The sequence below is a fragment of the Xenia sp. Carnegie-2017 genome, unplaced genomic scaffold (assembly GCF_021976095.1).
Source record: "Xenia sp. Carnegie-2017 unplaced genomic scaffold, XeniaSp_v1 HiC_scaffold_13, whole genome shotgun sequence".
NCBI lineage: Eukaryota > Metazoa > Cnidaria > Anthozoa > Malacalcyonacea > Xeniidae > Xenia > Xenia sp. Carnegie-2017.
This window is the reverse complement of record NW_025813436.1, coordinates 9,220,531-9,237,702: the sequence shown is the minus strand read 5'-3', so window position 1 is coordinate 9,237,702 and position 17,172 is coordinate 9,220,531. Positions and strand designations below refer to the sequence as shown.

Genomic DNA, 17,172 nt, shown 5'->3' with positions numbered 1-17,172 from the left:
GAAGTAAAATAAAAAATGGCGGACGAAGTGCTTGATTTAGAAGTAGCAAGAATTAAAATGAAAGAATGGCGGGAGGAGCCGCTAAGAAACAGCGAAGAGGTCATCGAACTTGGGGAATCGCTTATTGTTGAGCATAGCAATAAACTGGGTGATGAGTGTAGGTATTTAAACGAAAAAATGATTAAAAACTGACCCCTTAATTACATGGATGATGCTGGTATAGTGAAAGCTGTTAATAACCTGGTTATTTTTGTCGGTTGTTCATAGTGTGGAGTGTATATGAGCAAGTTTTAATTGCAGCCTTGGATCTAGGAAAAACAGATACCGCCAGTGTAAGTAAAAGACACGAGAATTAATTTCAATTATCGAGTTGTATTGGCAACTTGTTAAATTTATTTTTTACCAGATGTGCTTGAAAGCTCTTAACGCACAATTTCCTGGAAGTTTAAGGGTGAAACGATTGATTGCAATGAAGCACGAGGCAATGAACCAGTTCGTATAACATTCATTTGTGTTAGTGTAATAATTGAATTAATATTATGTATGTTATTTGATGGATGATGGAGTTTGCAAAATTTTTACAGGTTTGATAAAGCAACTGAAATATACAATGATATGATAAAAAATGATCCTGCTAATTCTGTAGGTTATGTTAAGTTGCGATAATAATAAAATATAAAATGGGTATCATAATATTTCTTTCATCAAATTTTCAGATTGCATACAAACGAAAGATAAGTCTACTGATTGGACAAAATAAGATACCAGAAGCAGTGAAATCACTCACAGATTATCTGAAAAAGTAAATTTGTGTTTTTGAAGATATAATTATCAACTTTATATTGTATATTCTGTTCTTTTATATTCTGAGATTTATGAGTGATCATGAGGCCTGGGGAGAGCTTACAGATTTATACATCATGCAACAAGAGTATGTTATTTTATTTTTAGTTGAACAATAAATATGCTGAATAAAACAACATGAACAGCTATTAATACGCAATGATAAAATTTTAGATTTCCAAAGGCAGCATATTGTATGGAAGAGTTAGTCATTTCAAATCCTCATAATCATCTCTACTATCAAAAATATGCTGAGGTAGTTTTTTTTTTGATTAATGAAAGTTGGCAAAATTACTAAGCATGTTTCACATCAATACAGATCCTATATTCCATGGGTGGCATTGAGAACTTAGAAAAAGCAAGGAGTAATTTTGCTCAGGCCTTAAGATTGGATAATAATAATATGAGAGCATTATCGGTTTCTTTATGGTAAGTATAAATAAAATAATGGATTACTACTACTTGTGGTTAGGCAATAATGAATTATTTGTTAAATTGGAGAATGTACAAAAAGATGCCTTTCTTCATTGAAAGAACAAAAGACAAAATGTAACCTAAAATATATGTTAACAGGGTAAGATGCTATTATATAATTTTTCACAAGGCTGCATCAAATTTGGCCAACATACCTAAGAGTAAAACCAAGAAAGAAAATGTTATGTATGCAAATTGGGCTGCAAGTAAAATTATGGAAAAATATCAGGTATAAATGGCATTGATTACGACGACAGTTGATTTAACGAGTGTCCTGATACCCGTACATCAAAATATGTACAATTATTTCTATAAATTTTGTTCAATAAAGTCGACCTTGAAATAATTTATTTGTTTTTATATCCAGGCAGCAAATGAAGAGAACAATTCTACATTATCAAATGTTGAAAATCTTCTTGAAAATTTACAGCTGACGGCTTAAATTTGGACTGTAAAATGAAACATTACGGCAAGCAAAAGAAAGTATACTATATTAAAACTTCCTAACATCTATTTCTTGTACATGGCAATCCTTTAGTAAGTCATCACTGACAATTGAAATATACTTATTAAGTCGTCAAATTACGTTCATTTTGGAATTAATTACTGGACGGTAAAAATTTTGAGGAAAAGAACCTAGTAACGATGATTATTGGAACTTGTAAAGTAAAGAATAATTATGTTCTGTGATGTGAGAGTTGTGTTCGTATGTTTGTGATTAACGATATAATAAATGAACATAGATCCACAGTCTGGATTGTTCAAAATCCCATATCATCATTCGTCACAGTAAAGTGTAAAAGGCAAGAAATATGTTGTAAAAAATGAGTGATGATATGTTAACGACAACCTACAGAGAAGCTCATACAGTGAAAGTAAAATACTTAAGTGACACATCTCAAAAGCCGATTTACTAAAATCAATTAAAAATCTATTGATGTTGCATCTCTCGATAGCTGAATACACACTTCGGAAATACAAGGAGCGCATGAGCAAGGAAAGAAACATAGGATTGTTGGTAAGGCGGGTTAAGGGTGCGTTCAAATCGTATGGTGATTTGGGTGTATATTAATAACATCAACACACTGTCTAAATAAAAAAGAACGCATTCTTAACCTCCATCGGGAAAGAGCTTAATGTCTAAGCTTATCAAATATCAAACTTTTGTCTTTTTAATAATTACGTTTGTCAATTGAACCAATAAGAACGTAGAAGGAAGATAACGTGATCATCTAACGCTAATACAATTACCAAACCAAACAAAGTATTTATTATCGTGAATCACTAACGACTAACGACTCACCATCTTGTGAAACAGCGCATTGTACACACGATGCGCAACATATGGTAATTTTTATTTTCAAATAGTTTGATTAATTACTGCGGTATGCACTTCCTGAACTGGGTTTGGTAATTTCGTAGAGACCATATTTTGCGAAAGGATAAAGATTTGACAAGAAAATCTGACCTATGGAACAAATTCCAACACCATCGCTCAAAGTAGGAAAGTATCCAGACATCAGTTGTCTGCAATCGAAGGCAGATACATCGTCCAAGATATATTGCGTTAAATCAATAAGCAAAACAAGCGACAGTGATGTATTCAATACATTGAATAGTTCAAAGATGAAGTACGAGGTCAATCTATCTCATTCATCACAAGTGTTAAACAACACGACAGAATATTCGAAAGAAAACATGTCCAAATTACTTTCAAATGCGACTCAGAAAAATGGGCAAGGCTTTTGTATAAAATATACAAATAGTTTGTGTCATCCAAAGGGAACATCGCGTTTTATAGGGAAACCATCAGGAAAGAGTTCAGCTGATTTAAAAAAAAATGGTGAAAAGTTTCTGACCCGTTCAACGTCTTGCGGTAACATTAACTACTTGAATTGTGAAGACAATGATATGTATAAAGAATGTTTGCCTAGTTCTAATGTACATAATTCTTTGCATTTAAATCATTCTTGTCTTAAATCGTTTGAGCACTATAAGAGCATAGCAAGTACACAGAGTATGTTAACAGCACTGCCACAAAACTCAAGAGAAACCAACGCAAAGATTGGGGAAAATAAAGTAATGCTTTCACTAATAAACGGACCGATGCAATCTATTATTGACAGCAAAGACGAAAAGATAAAGGCATTAGAACTGGCTGTTGATCGTTTAGAGTGCAAAAATAAACAAATGAAACACGATCAGCAGCCACAAGATATGACAAAATTTTACCTTAGAAAAACTCTGGAAAATTGTATCCGTCAAATCGAGAAACAGGAAGAGGAGAACAAGACGTCAGAGGAAAAAATGCGACTACTTGAAGATTTGCGAAAGAATGATAAAGAGTGCATCGATATTTTACGAGCTCAAACGACTGACCTAGAAATGAAACTGTGTAAAAGCGATGAAGAAGTTCAATGGTTAAAACAACAATATGAAAAAGAAATAGAAGAACTGAAAAAATCGTTGAAAATGAAAGATAGCAAATTACGCGACATTAGTAAGGTTAAGTTGCGAGTAACAAAACAGAAACAGGATTTTGAAGCCAAGCAAAATAATGACAATGAATTTAATTCGAAAATGTGTCGACAGGTCATAGAATTAAAGCAAGATCTTCAATTACACCAAACAAGGTAAGATACTGAAACTGATGAAAACTTGCTATCGCAATTAAAACAAAAATTTTGATTTGAAATAAAATTGGAAAATTAAAGTGTATTATGAGCTAATACGAAGGGACATTCCTACACGTTGTTGAAACTGCTTACTGTAATAACTATATCATATAATTTTTACGATAACCAAAACTTACTCAACTTTAACCAGGTTGAGTATCTTGGAAAGAGAAAAAAAAAGCCTGCAAGAAAGCTTATCACAGTCTGAAAACCTGCAACGACAAGATCAAAAATCATCATATGTTTTGCAAATGAAGATTGTGGAACTTCAAGAGAAACTAGATTTTAGCTACAAGAAGAATGACGAACTGGAAAAACAATGTAAAATAGCAGATGATAAATTGTTTCTTGCCGAGGAAAAACTAAAGCAATCGTACAGATATTCTCACATTAAGTTAACAAGACATAGAAATAAAGCGAACCACAAAGACGAGCGTACAAAGAAAGGAATGAAATTTAATGGTAAGACAATAGAACATATCTTATAAATTTCATCGCCTGTTATAGGTTAACTTTTTGTAGATATGTTGGCAATGGAAAATCTTCACGCATTAATTCTTCCAATAAGATATATGATAAGAAAGTTTTCAAAAAAGTATCCCAACAATGTCCCCATTTTACACGCGTCAATCTTACTTCATGTCTCCTCACATCAACAGAAAAAGAAAAGTATGAATGCAAAAAGAGCGAGACCTCGAGGGGACCCATACACGATAAAGTAAAATTAAAGAAAGCCTTTTCAAATAATACAACGAATGCACAGAAAAATGAAATGAAACCAGAGAAGTTTAATGAACTTCAAGATACCATGTACATGAAACAAGAAACGACTGCATACCAAAATCACCATCAAGTATCATTTTTAACGAAGACCATGTTGAGGATTTAAATATATCTGAATTAAACTGTGATAAGAGTGATGACCGTGATGAATTGGAAAGTGAAGAAGAGTACGTTTTAGTTGGCGATACAACGTCTAGAAAGGTATGTCAACAGCAAGAGTATTTATATTGCTGGGAACAGATTATATAGCTAATCTTTACATCTTGAAATGATAATGTATGTTGCAGTTAAGTGTCTGAATATAATTTACAGAAATGAAGTTAATAAAAGAATGACATGGTTTTGCGCACAAATTCAGCACCTTCCTTCAACATCAATTTTAAGCAATTCTCGACATTTTTCATGCTGATAAATCTTGTCGGTCATCGGAAATATCAAAAGTGATTCAATGCTTTATGGTGTGAATCTGTTATTATAGCCGATTAAAAAATGTGCAACATCTTTCATTCAATCTGTCGGTAATCTTTAAATCATAATCGTTAAAATATTGCTTTTCCTCCATCAGTCTAAGTTTTAAGTGTTCTAGAACATGCAAGAAAATGCATTTTAGTCACTGCAAATTTACCTTAACTTCTGAAACGACGTTTCTATGATCAAATGTAAAGTGAAACATCCTATGGAACAATTTGTTTAAGTTTTAACTTCTTTAACGAAATCTGCACCATGTATGAGTAAAAATTATGATGTGAATAACCCAGACAGATGCAAATAATAAAACTTTTATAACAAAGTGAGCAAATTCTCATGTAATACAATCACATGAAAAAATATTTTCATTCAATACAAAAATATTTTTATTTCAGAGCAAATCAGTTTGCTACGGAAGTTATGAGTTTCGTACATTTTCATACAACAGTAAATTAACATCATATGTCCACTACCAATCGATCGTATGATTACAATTGCGTCAATCAATTTTTGAAATCTATATTGCCAAAAGCTTATTAAAATAAAACCATGTGAAAATAATTCGTTCGACTTCCTGTGCGCTTTCTTGCCTATCAAAATTGCCAGAAGCTTGCCACATAATATATTCATAAAACAAACAGCAAAATGTTTGTGTTTGGTAGAGAAACAGAAACAATAATAAAATTAAAGCTAATCTGCAATTGAAATTGTAAATGCTAATATTCCTGACATAGTTTCATTGCTTGTTGCACGGCAACATAATGTCAGTCAAGGAAATACAGGACAAATGATTATATAAATTGGCAATAGGTGACAGCATTATTTCGAAATTTGATTTTGCTCTCCGATAATCAACGAAAATACACAATAGGAAATTGTAAAAATTTGTTAAAATCAATATAGTGCGTAGAAAAACAGAGTGAGATGTCCAAAACTTTCAACACGCTGCGTGATATTTGCATTTTGTTGTTTGATGTTCATTATATCAATGAACTCAAAGTGTTATCGCGCAATTCTTGTAACGTCACTGCAATATTTAGCTCGTTTGCATAACATGCGCCCATATAATCTCTTCTAATTAAAAAACATAAGTAAATAAAGCAAAACAAAAAATGTTTACATAAGTTGAGTAAAACTTACGACATGTGTGATGTCCTTTCTTAAATTATTTGCTTTTTCTTGCAGAAACAGCTGGTTATCACTAGAGATAAAAGGTGAGAATTTTTAGATGAATACCTAAACTAACAATACATAAAACCGTTTCACTCTGTTTGGATTGTTCATCTACAGTAATGATATAAAAGTTTCGATTATTTTCTACAAAACACGAGTTTTATGACCATTCCATTTTCAGAAGACCATCTTCATCAGACGATACATGTAGTACTAACAGTAGCGCTTCTTCATCAAGGCGAGGCTCGACCCAGTGTCCCCGCCCTGAGAGGTAATAAAAAGATCTTTGTTTGAATCATCTTTATATAAAATACTTTCCATAAAGAATGGTGCTTTACATACGTAAAATATATTTAATGTTTAATAAAACGTAAATCACGTTTCAACATCTTTGTATTTCGTGACCATAAATATGTATTAATGATAAACGAATGATTCATCTTGAGAGAGTTTCATAGTTCCAAATTATAAATACAGTGAAAAAACTAACTGATTTTTGTACTTAAATTCTTGTTTAGACATCAATTTAAAGTGTTGAAAGTTCGTAAAGTGAGCAAAGAGAACATTTCTCATTTTCAGAAAAACATTTCCCACAAGAATTTAACGAACAGACAATGTTCGAAAGAGTTACGATGATTGGAGAAATGATAAATTAATGAAATGGAAACACCGTTTTACCGTATTTAGACCAATAAAGGAACGTAGTTTGCAACTGTGTGGATAAATAAAAATCTCCACAAGTCGATATATCTTAGTAATATAGATGATATAATGACATTACTGTTTATGTTCACAATGTGAACTATGACTGAAATGTACAACAAAATTGTACTGAGCTAATAGAACAATTGCATTTTTCAATTCTCAAACATGTCAATGTCTTTCGCTTTCTCAAACGCATAAGAATATGGATGAATTTATAAGCAGAAAATATGAATATGTGAGTTTTGATTTATATTCATTTATTCTATGAAGCATAAAACGACTTGTAAATATGTGGAACGATAGCTTAGCTTTTACATAACATCCAATGACTGGATGATTTTGAAACGTTTTTTGTACTTCGTGTGTGTCACACGCGTGTTGTTTCACACGCGTGTTGTGTTACATGTGTGTTGTGTCACACGCGTGTTGTGTTACATGTGTGTTGTGTTACATGTGTGTTGTGTCACACGCGTGTTGTGTTACACGCGTGTTGTGTTACACACGCGTGTTGTGTCACATGCGTGACATGACTGCACTGTATAACAAATTTAATAATGTAAGTTTAAAGCATCATATCAAAGATGTAGGTAGCAGAATGAGCGAAATCACGTTATTATAATTTAATATTGTGTTTAAAGCAACAGTGAGCGCATGTTGAACGTTAAATTTTATGCAGAAAAACGCATTAATACACTTTATTTAGTCAAAGTCTACCTCATTAATCGACAAGATGGATTATTCGTGATTCTTTCATCATTATTCTTTGGGAGCGTCTATTATTAGTTTCCAGTCTTTTGCTTTCTTCAAGCTCTCTGTCACTGCTTCTTTCACAGGAACGTCTATTTTTGTATCCTGAGATAACGCCAAAAGAATCTCAAATATCTTGCTCTCCACAAGCTAAAACACAAGCCAAAAAGAACCATTTCATTTGTTAAATGTAAACTTTATCAAACACAACTTGGTCGAAAACCTTTTCAGCTATTTCTTTGCTGGAATTCATCATATTCCTAACAATATAGGAGCCCCTGGAAGATAGAAAATGAATCTTTGAGTATTTTTGAACAAGAAAAACACAATTTCAAGTTTCAAGAACACATTTAAATCATCGAGACATGCTGAAATCGTGTTTTATCACGTAAAATAATTATGAACCTGTGTTGAAGTTCCTTGTTTGGTGACAGTAATAAAGATTGAAATATTTCAAGCCATGGCCTCACCTACAATTTATGAAAAATAACAGCTATCAAAGCTATCTATATTTACACCAACAAAAGATTCGTGCGTACAAACCTCAGACACTTTCTTGCAGATTTTGGGATTGTCTGTAAGAATTGCCAAAGCACCAGAACACGCTCTATAAAGAAAGAAAGTAAACTATGATCTCATCCTATCTTATCCTTAAAGACAGACGTTTTCAACTAATGAAGTCAATAATTAGCCACATAGATCATTGAGATGAGTCAAAAATAATTTACCTAGCAAGGAGTTCATCTTCTTCTCCTGAAAAAAGTGTAAATAACTTCACTCGTTCTGTGGTGTTTTCTTGAAGAAATAGCTCCGCGACCTAACAACAGTCGAGAAACTTGATCAATAACTGATCAAAATTTTATATTTGCTGTAAACATCTTTTTCATGTTAAGTTTACCTCGTCACAGTAAACGAGATTACACATACATTCAGCTGCAGCTCGTCGAATCATCTCATGATCTTCAAACAATAAACTTTCAATGTCAGGAATACCTCGTTCACGATATATGTGTTTCCTATGAGGAAAAACATGGGGTTCACAAGAAGCTCGGGGATTTCCAGGAACATTTGGATCACGTAAGGTAATATAAATGAACATTCTCGAAGTTTTCAAATTTATATTGAAGGCAAATATACGCTTTTAAAATATCACAAATCAAAGTGAAAGCAAATAGTAAATATCACGACATAAAATGTTTAGAGCTGTGCGGTTAGCCAAATAATCGGTTCTTTCGTTCATTTTCTGCACGGCAAATTGCGCATTTTATTGCAGGTGTGTTTGTACACGGCAAAACCAGAAATGGTAATGGAGTTTGAAAGTGAATATGTTAAAACAAGCTGATGAACAGAAAACATGACAAAAATATATGATTGAAAACTTGCGTTGTCTACCAACTAATGGAGTTTAATGTCAATGAAGATCCTTGAGGTAGTTTGATGTCAATGAAGGTCCCTGACGTAGTTTAATATCAATGAAGATCCCTAAAATCAACATACCTGACGTCATTGTTCATTCCTGCAAGATTTGTTAAAGCCATCAGTGATTCAAACTGTTCCAAACCCTACAAACCAAAACAAACTATATTAAAATAGATAATAATCAGTGATATTCATTGCCATACTTCATTTTATCATTTTCGAAGCTACAAAGTGAAATACAAACACAGGTGTAACACCTTCTTGTCAGGATGGAGTAAGGACAAAAAAGGACGAACTAATTCAAAACTCTAAAAAATAAAAGGCGACAGAAAACTTGTTACATAACACAAATCTCTATGATTGTTTTATATTGTTTTATATACGTGAATACCTTTTGTCCAGGAAAAGCAAACTCTGGGTTCATCGTGATGGCAACTTTAGCTAAAGCGTGAGATGCAATATCTTTTCCCCTTTCAGTATTCACAGTCGTTAGTGGCAGTAAAGCCTATAGAATAATTACGATGTAGTTAAAGTTATTTCGTTAGTGGCAGTAAAGCCTATAGAATAATTACGATGGCCAATAGAATAATAGTTAAAGTGGCAGTAAAGCCTATAGAATAATTACGATGTAGTTAAAGTTATTTCGTTAGTTGCAGTAAAGCCTATAGAATAATTACGATGTAGTTAAAGTTATTTTCACAATGTCAACAATAACTGTAAAAGGCACGCTGTTCATTGAACTGAAAATTTGAAAAAATAATCTCAACATTCACTTGGAATGTTTGCATGAGATCTATATTAACTCACTCTAGCTCCACCCTGTTGTACAATGAGCCCACGATATTCTTGTACAGTAGCGATGCCATGAAACACTCTATAATAAGAATTCAACAATAAAAAGAAAGAAAAGTATGAAGACATTGCAAATTTTCAAAATAGGTACCTTGCAATCATTTCACGACATTGTTTACTTTCAGGCTTTGCTAAGTTCACTAAAGCATTGATCACACCTTCCTGTTGATAAAATAACATTAATACACAACTGTAAACAGCTTATGTATAACAAGCCATATTTTTCTTCATTTCACTGTTAAACTTAATTCTGTTAATGAGGACAAACCTTCACTAAAATACTAATCCTTCTTTCTACATGTTCCTCGTTATCCTAAAAAAAAATTGACGATAAAATATTTTTTCTGATTTCTTTACTCAAGAAGTATCAAAAAAAACAACATATTGAAAAATAAGGACGTTATAACGAGCCACGAACCTTCTCGTCAAATTCTGGAATATTGACTTTAGCAAATTTCCCAAGTTCTTTCATTTTTTCTGTGTTTTCGTTTTGTACAGGTTTATCATAACTATTCGTAAGGTTTACCAGTGTTTGACAGACGCCATAAAGCAAAGAGCTGTCATTTAGCTACACAATACAAAAACAAACAAATTTACGTTTAATTAAAGAGGAACAGTAGCTAAGACATGAACAAACCTTCGCAAGATCCAATAGAGATCTTAAAGCAGTGATATCTTCAATCAATTCTTCCTAAAATAAGCGTGACTTATCAAAAACTCGTGGCACAAAGTTTTAAATAAAAAAATAAAATATACTTTAACATCAGCGTCTAACGTAATAAATGATAGTGCCTCTGAAGCCCATTTTCTTATCTCTATTTCTTCCTGTGATCGAACTAAAAAACTGAAAAAAAAGTCATCTAAAAAAGAATCTTATCGCGGTCAATCGTGAAAATTTCTTTAAATAAAAACCTTCGTGTGGATTTATAAAGTTTTAATATAGTTTCTTTCTTATAAACTTTTGCATTAATATCTCCTGCACCAGTTGAACCAACTTTACACATACCCTGATAAAAATATTGCTTTTAAAAAAATTGTAACAACAAAAAATCAACTTTAATTAAAATGTATCATCGCTGTTGCAACAGCACGTTTTTTAGAACTCACCACTAGTGCTCTGACTTGTAGTTCCTCGTTTGTTGATTTATATAGACTTTTTAAAACACTCATTCCCTAAATAATATAATTTTACTTTTTTCCTGTCAATACATGATATCCACAAATTGTACATAGAGGGATACTAGAGTACACAAAGGTAGAAGCATATATTAAGAGTGGTAAACTACGTAGTGTACCTTATTATGAATCTCACTACATCTTTGTTTATTGGAAGCTGCGAGGGCAATAACTTCAGCAGCAGCGATCTGATAAAGAATAAAAAATTCTCCAATTTTTCTTCTCTGTGAAGTTAAACCACACAAAGAAACAAACGACTTTCGGTACAATTTTTGTGTGCACTACTCATAAATATTGAATCTTCATTTTTACAATTTTTAACAATAAATATGATGTCGTGAAAATATAATTCACTATCCTAATCACCAAAAGTCATTATTTAATTCTTTGGCATTTAACATTTACTTATAAGTTCATTCATAACATTCAAAGTATGATGTTCTACCTGATCATGGACTTCCTCAGACTGGGCGATAGTAAACACAACTTCAGTGATCTCTGTTTTATTTAAGATTGACGTTACAGCATCTTGGGGCCCCTGTAAAAACAATTCAACAAGTAATCTAAGGATAATTGTGTTGAAGAATGCATAATTATACACGTATACCTGTCTACCTGTAAGATTGTACACAATGCAGCAAGACCTTTTATCTGTAAAGATCTTTCAGAACTCTGAATGTATTTACTAATAAAGATAGTTATAAATTATATCATGTACAATACAGTAGACATACGATGCTACAAAAACTCACCAAACAAAGATATCACAATCTTGAAAGAATTTCTCCTTATCTTCATCTTTACATCTAAAGTAAACAAACATAAAATGTTTTAATAAACATGAAAACATTCAGTGGAAAATAAATATAAAGAAAATAAAAAGAAAATGTTCATACTCACCCAAGACTGTCGTAGATTTTCGACAATGCCACAGATACATGCATTCTAACTGTCTTCTCAATTGAGATAGACGATGTTTGAATTTTCAACCAAAAACATGACGATTCTGCAGAAACTTGTAATAATTTTTGAACTCCTGCAAAAAAAAAACAAATCACAGCTGGCTATCATTGCTTACATGAGGAATATAGACTTTACATCTTAAATATCAAGCATTGTATAGATTTAATATTTGACCTTTCATTTCAATAAACAATAAAGCCATGTTTTTATTTCCTGGCAAAGCAGTAATAATGCATTCAATAATTGAACTTCTGTTACGAGCATTGACTCTATATAACAAGACATAAATAACCATGTGATTGCATTTCCACAGAAATTTGTAACTCAATTGAAAAAAGAAGAAAAACTAAACATTTTCTTACTCTATGTCAAGTAAGTAATCCAACAAAACTGAACATGCAAATTTCAATTGCTCTTTATAAACTAAAAGAGAAAATGTACATAATTTCATTTATTTGTTTAAAATAAGAACAAACAAGAAATCTTCACAACTTTCTAATATTGACTGTAGTAATCTAATACCAACAAGTAATTATGGCAAAGATGTTGCTATATACAAACCCAATGGAGGTTGCTCATCTTTCTGTTTTTCCTTAGTAGTTGGCTGTCTAACAGTTGCTTGTATAAATTGACTCACAAGACTCAAAGCACTGTTACATAACTCAGGGGATTTCTATGAGGAAAATAAAAGCAATAATCACAACAAAGAATGAGAAAATATCAATTGTGATAAACTACAAAGAAAACATTTCAATGAATATGTTTTTCATAGTTTTTATAGTTCATTACAGTAAAGCAAACACTTTTTCATGATTGATTTGATCATAATAAAGTTTCTCTATATAGCAATTCTCTAACGCTAATCAAGATAAAAATTAAAAACTAGTTTTTACCGATTTTATACAAATAGAAAGATGAGATTGTAAGCTTTCAAATACTTTAGCAGCCTAGAAACCCAATGGCAGAAGAAAAGGTCAAGAGAAATCATAGAAAAGCCTTTATTTTATTATGTTCAAAATACCCTTGCAGCACTGCCTTTGCAAAGAACAGCAAAAACTTTAATGGCCAGGTGGCATAGTTCTTCATTGCCAACTGTGATTATTTTGGACAGTTTTTCAACACCACCTGTAAAAATATGGAATGAGAAATAAAGAAAAATCATAAAAATGGCAATGTAAACAAAAATTCAATTTAACCTGCATTGCATATTATATCAGCACCAGAGTCTTTATTGGTCAAAATGATCAAATTCTTCATTGCCTGATAACAAAATGATACAATGTTACCATCATAAAAGGATGGTAATCTATTCAGCCTTAACTTCTATCAATTGCATCTATAATTATTTTCTTTACCTGAACTTTACGTTCATTTGATTCATGTTCATCAAAAACTGCTGTAAACATTACATCCACCATACCATCAGTTGTACCCTGTTTATCAGTCTACAAAGTTGTATCATTTAAAGAGTGGTATGATTCTTTAAGCTAAATGATTAAATTCAACACTTCAACAAATATTACCTTTTGTTGAATTTGTTGGCTCACATTATGAAGAAATTCCTGAACTGTAGCATCCTTTGAAAGAGAAATACATAAGTAAAATGAAAATTGATACTCCTGCAAAATTTTAGTCAACGTTGAAGTCAATTATGCCTTTGGAGCAATTTGTATCAAAGTTCTTGCTATTTTGAATGCTTCTTCTAGACGATCCAACTTTTCCAGTGCTTGACATTTACGAAATAAAGCTTTTGAGTCTTTGGGTAAATATTGAAGTGCTAAAAACCATAAATAGAAATTATTTAAAGATTACAGCAAATTGACTCTATACAACTATACAAAAAAAATTAGAGCAACCTAAAGACTAAAATCAAGTTGTTGCTGTTTAACTTCTGCAACTCTCATTTATGGCGGTAAACATATAGTCATTTTCATATCACCTTCCTCACAATCTTTAAGAGCTTCGTTATAGTTTCCCTGTAAAAGACATGCTGTTTTATCCTTTATTATTATTTACTGACATCACAAAAGTCAATTTTTTCTCACTAGCTTTAATTGACAAGCAGCTTTATTTTTCAAGATTGTTCCATGTTCCACTTTAAGTTCACTATAACCTTTGCACAAATTCAATGCATTTTCGTATGTTGCAACTGCCAATTCATAATTTCTCTTTTTGAAATAATCATTTCCTTCTGATTTTATCGCAAGAACTCTCTCTCTAAGATTCTGAAAAATGAACTTTCGTGCTTTAATAGTCATAGAAGCACCTTGACATTGACAATTACCTTTAATAGAAACAGACTGAACTGTTCAAAAGTCAAAACCTGTAGTGTACTGAAGAAACTAAACAATCACACAACATAAGAACTATAAAAATCAAACAACAAACTTGAAAATACATACCTCACTCATATCATAAATTCTACAATACTATAACTGAAAAAGCAATGTAAAAAAATAAGGAAATTAACGGATACCAATGAACAGAAAATTAAAAGTAATGAAGTTTTTTTAATTTTGAAAAGATAGCTTGACATGTTTATGAGCCTGCGGGTACTCCAAACAGCGGATGGGACATGTTTCTTCTTTCACTTCATGTAACAATATCATAAAAAACTAAAAAAATGGACAAAAAGATTTCTATAGCTTATGTTCATAGCTTATTAACTTATGTTTATTCCTAATGCCTTCATTAGCTTGCCTTTTCATTCACCTACGGTTATGATGAATATAAGCAGCTAAGGGTTTCACGAAACAAACATATCCATCATGTTAATCATGCCAGAGCACAGGCCATTTTAGGTCACGTCTTTTTAACCATAAATGTCTTTAGGCTTTACTGGCATTTTCAAATATAAATTGTTTATGAGGAGGTTAAAACAAGTTGATTTCGTTGATAAAAATTTTATGAGAGAAGCTGAATATGTCCACGATTCCTCTGATTTCAATTAAATGTGGAAGAATTGTGAAAGAACGTAAATGTTATCTTGTTTTAAGAAAAAATACCTTGTCCAGTTTAGATTTGTTCTTCAGTGATGGAAAAGACGAATTAAATAAGTTACAATGCAAGAATATTTCTGCAATAGATTTGAAAGTTGAAGCAAAGTTTGGTTCCATCGATGAATTGGCAGGATTTCTTTTAATCGAGTGTTCAGTGCTAGAAACAAATGAGAATCTAGAGAGAAATTCAGCATCGGTAAATAGTCTGCGCGGTTACCATGAAGAAAGCAGCTTGGTTCAAGTTAAATTTCACGTTGATCACACAGGAGCTGTACGGGATATGCTGCAAATGCTGCGAACACAGTCTACAAATTTAGAAAATACTTTAGGTATAGCTCAAAGAAAAGTAAGAGAAGGTCTCCCAGATTGGGTCATATACATTCCCCATTGTGTTTATTCAAGACGTACAAGGCAATTTATTGACTGTGTTATATCTCTTTACTTCATATTTTCTTTTCTTTGGGCCATTTGGCAACTTCATCGGCACGTGGATTTTGTTCGAGAATTTGTCAAACCATTAGTGGAATTTGTTCAATACCAGTACCAGCTTGTAGACAACATTGCTCATTTATTTAACACTTTGTTTGAAAAATATACCATCCAATGGCTCTGTGTCATAAAGCCACTTTACACACTGACATCATCAATGACTAATCCATTATTGCAAACTGTTGCCACATCTTATTGGATACTTTGGCCAATTATTTCACCATTCGTACAGGTCTTAAAAGTTATCAAAATAGCTAGCTCTCAGATATGCCTTGTACTTTGTGACAACTTTATTTTTTCTCTATTTACAAAATACTTGCAAGTAGTTTGCCAAGCATTATCAACAACATTAAGTGGCTTGGGAAAAAGTAACTTAGACCCACTAAAAGCTCAGTTTCTTCTGATTAGGTCAATAATTATGCAAAGTGGGAAAGCAGTTTTTTTTGGTGTTATTCATTTTGTTAAAAGGATTTACAAGTTTGTTTGGTTAAGAAGAAGTGGAAAGATTCAGAAAAATAAGTAATCTAGTACATGCTATACTCAAACTTTACCAAACAATGTTTTAAATATTACATATTGTTTATATATATATATATTTATATTACAGTAATTACAATGCTGAAAATAGACTAAAAGGTATTTATTAGATTCATTGTAACTGACCTTAACAGCACATTGTACTCAAATTTTGGCTTCTGTCAAACCTACCTTAGCAATCTCCTCATGTATGAATTAAAGAAAATGCAATGCAGGAAAAGAGCCACCAATTAGTATGTAGTTAGTTTGTTTAAAACTTTGCTCTCATTCACAAAGGTTTTATCATTTTCAAAAAGTCAGTAAGCTCCTGCCCTTCCAAGATGTAACCATTTACACAACCATCTTGCCCAGGACAGTGGATACTTTTGCTGTTTAGAAACATACATTGCATTAAATAACAACATAAATAAAGTATTCATATTCTCCAGAATTATCCTGATATTGATAACATTACATAAAATTTATGATTATTTCAGTAACATTTAATTATTATTTTTTGGATACTATGTAGTTAGAATTTTTAAATGATCATAAAGACAATATTAAAATTCATTTCTTAAAACATCAAAGCTAATATGGTGTGATGGTTTGAAAATTGACCATTACATCGTATTTGAAAGCATTAAGTCTTTAAAAAATTTCTGAAGTCGTTTTCAGCACTATGTAAATCAAATCATCTTAAATAAGGGATAGATTTTTTCTTCTAACCATCTTTATTCCAAAGAGAGATCACGTATATAAACAAACTGAATTTAAAGAAACTTGCTTTCCACATTGCTATCAAAAAATTACTTGAAATTGGGTTCATCCTATGGTAAATAATGAAATATGGAAATGACTTGATACCTAAAACCTTTCCTTCTTTTAGC

The 17,172-nt window shown here is 31.8% G+C and overlaps 4 protein-coding genes across 7 annotated transcripts; 3 read left to right on the top strand and 1 right to left on the bottom strand.

The window, feature by feature from the left end:
- Positions 1–2: 2 nt before the first annotated feature.
- Positions 3–2,067, top strand: LOC124433432 (ER membrane protein complex subunit 2-like). Its single transcript, XM_046983200.1, is given in 11 exon segments — positions 3–157; positions 268–332; positions 407–492; positions 585–642; positions 717–802; positions 872–931; positions 1,018–1,099; positions 1,163–1,256; positions 1,259–1,272; positions 1,448–1,546; positions 1,685–2,067. Coding segments are annotated over 11 exon segments (861 nt in total). The 5' UTR covers positions 3–15; the 3' UTR covers positions 1,760–2,067.
- Positions 1,306–15,368, bottom strand: LOC124433429 (protein unc-45 homolog A-like). Of its 3 annotated transcripts, XR_006944466.1 has the most exons (37): positions 15,284–15,368; positions 14,681–14,893; positions 14,324–14,503; positions 14,218–14,254; positions 13,934–14,055; positions 13,802–13,855; positions 13,634–13,723; positions 13,475–13,538; positions 13,300–13,403; positions 13,172–13,225; positions 12,840–12,951; positions 12,641–12,701; positions 12,453–12,547; positions 12,216–12,351; positions 12,068–12,121; positions 11,931–12,000; positions 11,761–11,853; positions 11,435–11,503; positions 11,247–11,312; positions 11,052–11,161; positions 10,896–10,983; positions 10,777–10,830; positions 10,558–10,707; positions 10,408–10,452; positions 10,231–10,301; positions 10,095–10,161; positions 9,679–9,792; positions 9,545–9,595; positions 9,366–9,430; positions 8,767–8,884; positions 8,597–8,685; positions 8,412–8,475; positions 8,274–8,338; positions 8,092–8,146; positions 7,836–8,018; positions 6,384–6,444; positions 1,306–1,472 (listed from the first exon to the last, which is right to left on the bottom strand). XR_006944466.1 is itself a non-coding variant. In XM_046983194.1 (36 exons), the coding sequence occupies exons 2-35, from the start codon at positions 14,687–14,689 to the stop codon at positions 7,878–7,880; spliced, it is 2,817 nt and encodes a 938-aa protein (XP_046839150.1). In that variant the 5' UTR covers positions 14,690–14,893; positions 15,284–15,368; the 3' UTR covers positions 5,606–6,444; positions 7,836–7,877. The 3 variants fall into 3 exon arrangements, 2 of the variants coding, with proteins under 2 accessions (XP_046839150.1, XP_046839151.1); XM_046983194.1 differs by lacking the exon at positions 1,306–1,472 and having other exon boundaries at positions 5,606–6,444; XM_046983195.1 differs by lacking the exon at positions 1,306–1,472 and having other exon boundaries at positions 5,606–6,444; positions 11,052–11,146.
- On the top strand, positions 2,598–7,373 carry LOC124433430 (myb-like protein X). Of its 2 annotated transcripts, none has more exons than XM_046983197.1 (6): positions 2,598–3,950; positions 4,144–4,454; positions 4,652–4,976; positions 6,429–6,457; positions 6,601–6,687; positions 6,935–7,373. In XM_046983197.1, the coding sequence occupies exons 1-3, from the start codon at positions 2,788–2,790 to the stop codon at positions 4,879–4,881; spliced, it is 1,704 nt and encodes a 567-aa protein (XP_046839153.1). In that variant the 5' UTR covers positions 2,598–2,787; the 3' UTR covers positions 4,882–4,976; positions 6,429–6,457; positions 6,601–6,687; positions 6,935–7,373. The 2 variants fall into 2 exon arrangements, with proteins under 2 accessions (XP_046839153.1, XP_046839152.1); XM_046983196.1 differs by having other exon boundaries at positions 6,598–6,687.
- LOC124433431 lies at positions 15,021–16,481 on the top strand. The gene has a single exon (XM_046983198.1). It carries the CDS (start codon positions 15,201–15,203, stop codon positions 16,287–16,289), a length of 1,089 nt encoding a protein of 362 aa, XP_046839154.1. The 5' UTR covers positions 15,021–15,200; the 3' UTR covers positions 16,290–16,481.
- The last annotated feature ends 691 nt before the right edge of the window (positions 16,482–17,172 follow it).

Bases quoted from the DNA above. Each gene is read 5' to 3' on its own strand.
- LOC124433431 (XM_046983198.1), top strand. From the start codon at position 15,201: ATGTCCACGATTCCTCTGATTTCAATTAAATGTGGAAGAATTGTGAAA.
- LOC124433429 (XM_046983194.1), bottom strand. The intron at 12,352-12,452 runs GTCAAATATTAA...TTTTTTTTGCAG, and splicing joins ATTGTTTATTGAAATGAAAG to GAGTTCAAAAATTATTACAA. The intron at 9,793-10,094 runs GTGAGTTAATAT...ATTATTCTATAG, and splicing joins TACAACAGGGTGGAGCTAGA to GCTTTACTGCCACTAACGAC.
- LOC124433430 (XM_046983197.1), top strand. From the start codon at position 2,788: ATGGAACAAATTCCAACACCATCGCTCAAAGTAGGAAAGTATCCAGAC. The intron at 3,951-4,143 runs GTAAGATACTGA...AACTTTAACCAG, and splicing joins CTTCAATTACACCAAACAAG to GTTGAGTATCTTGGAAAGAG. The intron at 4,455-4,651 runs GTAAGACAATAG...TCACATCAACAG, and splicing joins GAAAGGAATGAAATTTAATG to AAAAAGAAAAGTATGAATGC.